At 35.8% G+C, this 9,645-nt stretch overlaps 1 protein-coding gene across 1 annotated transcript; it reads right to left on the bottom strand.

Annotated features, from left to right (window-relative positions):
* Positions 1-213: 213 nt before the first annotated feature.
* LOC107912668 (uncharacterized) lies at positions 214-745 on the bottom strand. Its single transcript, XM_016840960.2, has 2 exons — positions 556-745; positions 214-476 (listed from the first exon to the last, which is right to left on the bottom strand). Exons 1-2 carry the CDS (start codon positions 739-741, stop codon positions 363-365), a joined length of 300 nt encoding a protein of 99 aa, XP_016696449.1. The 5' UTR covers positions 742-745; the 3' UTR covers positions 214-362.
* Positions 746-9,645: the final 8,900 nt, after the last annotated feature.

Raw genomic sequence — 9,645 nt, forward strand, 5'->3', positions numbered from 1 at the left:
GTAATGCTCATCGATATGGCAACTAAACGGCGGCGTTTCAAACCATTGAGATCCTTGTCGCCATTTAATGTGCGGCAGTGTAATGACTCGTAGGCGCCTCTCTACATATCTGAACACGGATATGAAGATATCGCTCTTAAATGAAAATTTGTCAAACGAAAGAGCATTTCATCTTGTGTTTTGTGCTCAATAATGGGATTGAATGGACTGCAGTTTGCTAACCAACAAGGGCCTTTGTTCTCTCATAAACTCTTTCTACGTAATTTAAAAGTTTAAAACTAAATAACATCGAACCAAGTTACTGAAAATTTTGCAGATTAAAGCAAAAGCATTTTGGAATACTAATGGAACGGGTAAAGTAGTCAATTTTTGGCCTTCTTCTCGGCTTTTCTTATGGCACGCCTTTTCCTAGAGCTTACATAAGAATCGAATCCTCCTTTTTCATACTCTGAATCTTCTAAATCTCTAAATGATTTCTGTAAGAAAAAAATTGCAGCAAAATGAAACGAGCTAATGAAACAAGAAGCAAGCCAGAGAAAGGAAGAAAAAGAAAACCTCTCTTATCTCAGAAAAGCTGACGACATAAAAGGTGGCAGCAGCAGCTGCTACAATTCCCAGCACTGGAAGGGCTAATTGCGTCACCCCGTCCATTTTCTCACTTTGCTTCTGCACTTTTAAGCTATACTCCACTAGTCTACCACTGCCTGAGGATAATGTTTTTGCTTCTTTAATGTGTTTCATAGATAGCATTTGGGCTATTAGCTTAATTTATACCATTGCCTTCATGGGCCGTGTCCAACCATGACTGTGTTTTTTAGTTACATAATCAAAATAATATTGGATTTCTTATATTAAAAAAAGAGATTTTTGTAAAACAAAAAGTTGGAATTTCACCTCATAGCACAATCTGTAAAAACAGGAAATATTAGTTTTTGGGAATTGTTCTGAAACTAAAGAACGTTATTATAGCATGCAAGAAAGAGATTTTTTTTAAAAATTTATTGGCTGATTTTGGGTCCTTGTATTAGCAATGAAAATAAAAATAAAAATAAAAATAAAATAAAACTTCATGGTTTAAACAAAAATCAACTTAATTCAATCGTGAATCAACGGAATATTCAGCTCGATATGCTTCATAAAACTGGGATTTTATTAAAAGTTCTCTAAAGTAAAATCGGTTTTTTACTTAAATTAATCTTTATTCATTGGATTAAGGTCAAATTGATAATTCTATTAAAAATTTTATTTATTTTACTGTTAAGTAGTGGTGTATCTGACGGAACAAATAGACAACATTTTATGTGCCGCATGTACCACATGCTGACATATTATTTTATCATATTAATAAATACTTTAAAATTTTTAAAAAATACTTCATAATAAATAAAAAACTTTTTAATATTATTTGAAAATTTACGTCTAGAAACAACCTTTAAAAGTATCACATTACAAAAGTGATAAAAAATAATTTTAACCTCTATAATTTTTGTAATAATATATAATAAATAATTGTAATATACTTAAATCTATAAATATAAGGTAAACTACATAAATAATCATCTGACTATTAGTAAGTTTTTAATTAAAGTACTTGAATTTAAAAAGTTACAAAATAATCACCTAAATTATCAAAAAGAAAATTTTGAATCTATTTCTGTTAAATCAATAATAGAAGAGTGATAGCGATGTTAAACACATGACTTGAAATTTTAAAAATAAAATAAAAATACACATAACTTCCATGCAATTTAAGAGAAAGATAAATACCAAAATCATTCATTTACAAAACTTATCATTTTCTGTAGGGTGAATTACCCATGAATACCTTTTTTTCTTTTTGAAAAATTGTTAGTTTTTTTAAAATTTACCAAATTAGGTCAAAAATGGAGAGAGAAAATAAAAACGCGTCGAGCTGGCTAGGGTATTTTTAATTGTTTTAGGGTTAAGGTTTAGAATTTTTTAAGGGTTTAGGGTTATATTTTATAAAGTTTAGGATTTTAGGGTTTATGAAATAATGGTTTAGTTTTTTTTTACTTTTTTATATATTATTTAGAAACTTTTTATAATTTTTTGAGTTATAAAATAAATATTACTTTTAAAATTTTGAAATTATTTAGAGTCTAATTTTGTATAATTTTAAAAAATGACAGGTACCAAAAGGGTATTTAGATCAATTATATATTCAAAATATTTGAATTGTAAAAATTCAATTCGATTCGAAATCAAAACTCGAATTACTCAATTTGATTAACTTGTAGTTTGTGTTTTATTTTATTTTTTCGAATCAAATCGAGTTTTGATCACCCATAGTTTACGACAAGTGGAGGTCAATCTGGAATTTTCAAAAAATGTTATCCCGAGAATCCCAGGATATCTAATGGGTGAATGAGAAGTTTGTAGGAGTTGAAATTGGTAGTGGGAAAACGCTCCATGTAGGGCACATTTTTAGTGCAATGTTAGAAAAATGCCCTGAAAACACACCTAACTGGACAGGTTTGTAATGGCCCAAATTTGAGGTTATCGGAACAGTGGTTTCGGAACCACAAATCCGATGAGAAAAATTTTATTTTTCTTATATTTTTATGGTCTAAAATTTCACAAAATGATTTTTTGAAAATTTCGTTCGAAAATTTCGACGTTTGGGCACTCAATTTAGTCAAAAGAACTAAATTGTAAAAAGTGCAAAAGTTGAGTTCTACATGTTAGAGGTGTCCAATTGTTATGAAACTTTAAATTGGAGGTCCTTATATGGTAATTATACCATTGGTAACTTGGTAGACAAAAATGGACATGAGATAAGTGAAGTAGAAAATTTTTAAGTTAGGGGCAATTTGGTAATCTAGTAATTAAAATGAATTAAAAGGGAAAAAGATGGCAAAAATCATCATCTTCTTCATATGAACGAAATCAGCAAGGGGAGACTTTAACTAATAAACTGTACTAATTGGCTGAACCAAAAATTCTAAAAATTTTATGGTGAGTAGATATATGAGTCTAGTTTCAGGGAAAATTTACGGAATTAAATTTCGAGTTCTGTAGCTCAAGTTATAATTAATTTAGCAACTGTTGCGCGATTGGACAGATTTGCTGTAAATAGTGAAATAAAATTTCAAACCTAGTTTTTATGCTCCGAATTGGTAAGATAAGCTAAGTAATGCCTCGTGCTCGACTCCGGAAACGGTCTCGGGTAAGGGGTGTTACATTTTGTTGGTATCAGAGCAGGTTTAGTCGGTTCTCGGAAATACTCAGTAAGAATAAGAGTCTACCTATACATGCCATACTTATATATTTTGATAGTGTGACGACTCCTGACGATTTTAAAATGTTTTCTTTTATAGTTATGGATCCTGAACGAGCTAGTACAAATGAAGTAGAGAGTAATGCGCCTATTCCCGCAGAAGGGACGGTGCCATCAGATGTTAATGTTAGTGAAAGACCTGCATCAGATAGACAGGGAGGAGGAGCTAGAGAAGCCTTCTTCCAAGCCATGACTGATTGGTTTGCCGAGTTCGTTCGTACGAATCCGGCTGTAAGACCTCCACCCCCTCAAGATTCACAGGTTCCCCATGTAGCTTCCCCAGCTGCAGGTATATTTATCAGGGAGAGACCACCTGTTGATAAGATTAGGAAGCAAGGGGCTGAAGAATTTCGGGCTACCAAAGATGACGATGCAGAAAAAGTAGAATTCTGGCTTGAGAATACCATCAGGGTTTTTGAAGAATTATCTTGTACACCGGAAGAATGTATGAAGTGTGTGGTCTCACTTCTCAGAGATTCTGCTTATCATTGGTGGAAGACTCTCGTGTCTATCGTACCGAGTGAGAGGGTTACTTGGGATTTCTTTCAGGAGGAGTTTCGAAAGAAGTACATCAGCCAGAGATTTACAGAGCAGAAAAGGAAGGAGTTTCTTGAGCTAAAACAAGGTAAGATGTCCGTGATTGAATATGAACGCGAATTTGTCAGACTTAGTGAGTATGCTCGGGAATTTGTATCCACCGAAGCCAACATGTGCAAGAGATTTGAAGATGGGCTTAATGATGACATCCGACTATCAGTGGGTGTATTGGAAATCAGAGAGTTTGTTGTTCTGGTAGAAAGAGCTTGTAAAGTAGAAGACTTGTTAAAAGAAAAAGAGAAGAGCAAAGCTGAAGCTGGAGCGCAGGATACAAAGAAGAGGCAAATGAGTAAATCATTTCAGTCTACATCTAAGAGGCCTAGGGAGCTCTCTAGCGGATCACATTTTCTACATACATATTCTGGCCGAAGCAGAAGTAGAAGATTCGAGGGTTTTAGAGCTCAAACCACTACAGTTGCAAGTACTGGCAGTATTCGACCTCCTAGACCGGAATGTCCTCAATGTGGGAGACGCCACCCCGGAGAGTGTAGAGCAGGTGAAAATGTTTGTTTCAGATGTGGAGCATCCGATCACTTTATTCGGGATTGTCCTAAAACAACTAAAAGAGAAGAAATAACGAGTGCGAGATCAGGTAATGCTCCTACCAGAGGTAGACCGCAGAGAAACCCAGGAGTGGGGGCAAGTAATAGGGGTGCATTCAAAGATTCAGCGGTTAGATCAGATGTTAGAGCACCTGCAAGATCATATGCTATTCGAGCTCGTGAAGAGGCGTCCTCTCCTGATGTAATTGCGGGTACATTTTCTCTCTATGATACTACTGTTATTGCATTAATTGATCCTGGCTCTACACATTCATATATATGCACAAAATTAGCATTTGTTAAAAATTTGTCTGTTGAACCTACTAAATTTATGGTTAAAGTCTCGAACCCCCTGGGCCAGTTTGTGATAGTGGATAAAGTTTGTAAAAATTGTCCACTGATGGTAAAAGGTATTTGTTTCCCGGTTGACTTGATGTTATTGCCTTTTGATGAGTTTGATGTGATATTGGGCATGGATTGGTTAACTCAGTATGATGCAGTAGTAAACTGTAGACAAAAATATGTTGTGTTGAAATGCTAGAATGGAGAATTACTTTGGGTTAAATCTAATCAGACAAAGGGATTATCCGATATGATTTCAGTTATGACAGCTCAGAGGTGTGTTAGAAAAGGGTATGATGTTTATTTGGCGTATGTGTTGGACACTAAAGTATCTGAGTTAAAGATACAGGCAGTGCCAGTTGTATGTGAATTTTCTGATGTGTTTCCAGAGGAATTACCAGGGTTGCCACTAGAAAGAGAAGTGGAATTTTCTATAGATTTGATTCTGGGAACTGCCCCAATTTCCATAGCTCCGTATCGTATGGCTCCTACAGAATTAAAAGAGTTAAAGGCACAGTTACATGAACTTGTTGACAGAGGTTTTGTTCGTCCGAGTCATTCACCTTGGGGTGCTCCAGTTCTGTTTGTGAAAAAGAAAGACGGGTCTTTGAGATTGTATATTGACTATCGGCAGCTTAATAAGGTAACTATAAAGAATAAGTACCCATTACCTCGAATTGATGACTTATTTGATCAACTGAAAGGTGCCACAGTATTTTCAAAGATTGATCTCCGATCGGGTTATTATCAGTTACGGGTAAAAGAGCCAGATGTGCCAAAGACAGCTTTCAGAACCAGGTATGGGCATTATGAGTTTCTGGTTATGCCGTTTGGGTTGACTAATGCACCTGCAGTATTCATGGATTTGATGAACCGGATATTCAGACCGTATCTAGATAGGTTTGTAGTAGTTTTTATTGATGACATTTTAGTTTATTCTCGGGATGAAACTGAGCATGCAGAACATTTGAAAATAGTGTTGCAAATTCTGCGTGAAAAGAAACTTTATGCTAAATTCAGTAAATGTGAATTTTGGCTTCGAGAGGTAGGTTTTCTCGGACATATTGTATCCGCAGAAGGCATCAGGGTAGATCCGAGTAAAATTTCAACTATTGTCAATTGGAGTCCACCGAAGAATGTATCTGAAGTTAGAAGTTTCTTGGGTTTAGCTGGTTATTATCGGAGATTTGTACAAGGGTTTTCTATGATAGCTTCTCCAATGACCCGTTTATTACATAAAGATGTTAAATTTGAATGGACAGAAAAATGCCAGCAAAGTTTCGACCGATTGAAGGAGTTGTTGACGAAAGCACCTGTGTTGGTACAGCCTGAATCGGGTAAGGAATTTATTATTTATAGTGATGCATCATTAAATGGTTTGGGTTGTGTCTTGATGCAAGAAGATAAAGTAATAGCCTATGCTTCAAGACAACTTAAGCCACATGAAAGAAACTACCCGATACATGATCTCGAGTTAGCTGCTATTGTATTTGCATTGAAAATATGGTGGCATTATTTGTATGGTGAAAAGTGTCATATTTATACTGATCACAAAAGCTTAAATATTTGATGACACAGAAAGATTTGAATTTGAGACAACGCAGGTGGCTTGAATTGATAAAGGATTATGATTTGGTTATTGATTACCATCCGGGTAAGGCTAACGTGGTAGCTGATGCTTTGAGCCGAAAATCTCTATTTGCTTTACGAGCTATGAATACCCGGTTGTCACTGTCTAATGATGGTTCAATCATAGCTGAATTGAGAGCTAAATTGACATTTCGTCAACAAATATGTGAAGCTCAGAGGAATGATGAGAAATTACAGGCTAAACGGGTGCATTGTGAGTCAGGTAATGATTCAGAATTTCAGATTGGAACTGATGGTTGTTTATTATTCAGAGGCAGAGTATGTGTACTGAAGAATTCAGAACTTGTACAGAAGATTTTACACGAAGCACACAGTGGTATTATGTCCGTACATCCGGGAGGTAATAAAATGTATAATGACTTGAAAAAGATGTATTGGTGGCCGAGTATGAAACGTGATATCTCTGAGTTTGTATCAAGATGTTTAGTATGTCAGCAGGTTAAGGCTGAACATCAGGTACCTTCGGGGTTGCTTCAGCCAATCACTATACCGGAATGAAAATGGGAAAGAATCACTATGGATTTTGTATCTGGGTTACCGTTATCTCCGAGGAAGAAAGATGTCATTTGGGTAATTGTCGACCGATTGACAAAGTCCGCGCACTTTATCCCAGTATGTATGGATTATTCTTTAGATAAATTGGCTGTATTGTATATATCTGAGATTGTTAGACTACATGGAGTGCCTGTCTCCATTATATCAGACAGAGATCCCCGATTTACGTCTCGTTTCTGGAACAAATTGCAAGAAGCTTTGGGTACTCAGTTGTATTTCAGTACTGCATTTCATCCTCAGACAGATGGCCAATCTGAGCGTGTAATTCAGGTATTGGAAGATATGCTCTGATGTTGTGCATTAGAGTTTCAAGGTAATTGGGAAAGGTATCTACCTTTGATTGAATTTGCTTATAATAACAGTTATCAGTCCAGTATTAAAATGGCTCCGTATGAAGCTTTGTATGGTAGAAAATGTATAACACCATTATATTGGACAGAGCTCAGTGAAAAGAAGATACACGGGGTTGATTTGATTCGGGAAACAGAAGAAAAAGTAAGACTGATTCGGGATAGTTTAAAAGCAGCTTCCGATCGTCAAAAGTCATACGCCGATCTTAAACGAAGGGAGATTGAATTTCAGGTGGGTGATAAAGTATTCTTAAAAGTGTCTCCTTAGAAGAAAGTTCTCCGGTTCGGTCGAAAGGGTAAATTGAGTCCAAGATTTGTCGGACCATATGAGATTATAGAAAGAATTGGACCAGTTGCTTACCGATTGGCTTTACCACCGGAACTCGACAAAATTCATAATGTATTTCATGTATCTATGCTACGACGGTATCGATCGGATCCTTCACATGTTATTACTCCAACAGAAGTAGAAATTCAGCCGGATATGACTTATAATGAAGAACCGGTTAAAGTATTAGCACGAGAAACAAAGGAGCTTAGAAACAAAAAGGTAAATCTGGTGAAAGTGCTATGGCAAAAGCACGGGATTGAGGAAGCAACATGGGAACCGGAAGAGACAATGAGGAAGCAATACCCGAATCTCTTTACTGGTAAGATTTTCGAGGACGAAAATCCTAAAAAGGGGGGGAGAGTTGTAATGGCCCAAATTTGAGGTTATCGGAACAGTGGTTTCGGAACCACAAATCCGATGAGAAAATTTTATTTTTCTTATATTTTTATGGTCTAAAATTTCACAAAATGATTTTTTGAAAATTTCGTTCGAAAATTTCGACGTTTGGGCACTCAATTTAGTCAAAAGGACTAAATTGTAAAAAGTGCAAAAGTTGAGTTCTACATGTTAGAGGTGTCCAATTGTTATGAAACTTTAAATTGGAGGTCCTTATATGGTAATTATACCATTGGTAACTTGGTAGACAAAAATGGACATGAGATAAGTGAAATAGAAAATTTTTAAGTTAGGGGCAATTTGGTAATCTAGTAATTAAAATGAATTAAAAGGGAAAAAGATGGCAAAAATCATCATCTTCTTCATATGAACGAAATCAGCAAGGGGAGACTTTAACTAATAAACTGTACTAATTGGCTGAACCAAAAATTCTAAAATTTTATGGTGAGTAGATATATGAGTCTAGTTTCAGGGAAAATTTACGGAATTAAATTTCGAGTTCTGTAGCTCAAGTTATAATTAATTTAGCAACTGTTGCGCGATTGGACAGATTTGCTGTAAATAGTGAAATAAAATTTCAAACCTAGTTTTTATGCTCCGAATTGGTAAGATAAGCTAAGTAATGCCTCGTGCTCGACTCCAGAAACGGTCTCGGGTAAGGGGTGTTACAAGGTTTCCGTGCCATGTCAATTGAAAACACGTGCGCTTTCAGTGCATTTTTCTGACATTGCATAGAAAATGCGTCTAATTGGGCGCATTTTCAATGAATTTTTTTAACATGTCACCGAAAATGCACCTTACGTGGAGCGTTTTTCCTTTACCAAATTCAACGCATGCAAACTTCCCACTCACTCGTGAGATATCTCGAGATTCCCGGGATAATATTTTTTGAATCATTTACCACTCACCCCTGCTATATAAATGGATGACTTTTAGCATTGAGTACCATAAGGCAATTTCGAGCAGACTAAATTGCACGAAGAATAGCAAGAAGATGAAGTTTGCAAGACATTTCGTAAGGCATAATTTGGAGCAAACACGTAATTGCATCAAGCAAGATTCGATATTTGTTGTTCATATATAATTACAACTTTATTCTTCTGCATAATGTTTTTGTTTCCAACATGTGAAATAGGTTATTTCGTTGAAATGAGTGGAAGAATTAATGTTATTGTTTCTTACAACGGTAAAGTCTGTGACACCGAAAATGAGGTTGTTTTTTCATCGGAGAACATAGCGTAGTTGGCTTTCAACTCGAACATAAATTGTCGGAGCTCCGTGTAAGAATTAGGCCAAAAATTGTTGAATCTAACCATATGAGAGTATCATAATTAAAATATCAATTTTGTGCTTCGAAGGACCCCCATCAAATATGATGCTTTCGATATCAAAGGCGCAAGGGGAATGGAGGTGATGGTCCAAACGTATATTGCTAGTGGATCGCCAATACTCGAGTTATGTGCGGAGTTTGCAAACACAGATGAAAGCGGTCGGAGGTCGACATATGTTCCAGTTTGAAAGGCCGAAACAAAAAAGCAAGCTGAGAGTCTAATAACATAGTTGTGTTGTGGGTTCACTACTTTG

The sequence above is a fragment of the Gossypium hirsutum genome, chromosome D11 (genome assembly GCF_007990345.1).
Source record: "Gossypium hirsutum isolate 1008001.06 chromosome D11, Gossypium_hirsutum_v2.1, whole genome shotgun sequence".
In the NCBI taxonomy this organism is placed as follows: Eukaryota; Viridiplantae; Streptophyta; class Magnoliopsida; order Malvales; family Malvaceae; genus Gossypium; species Gossypium hirsutum.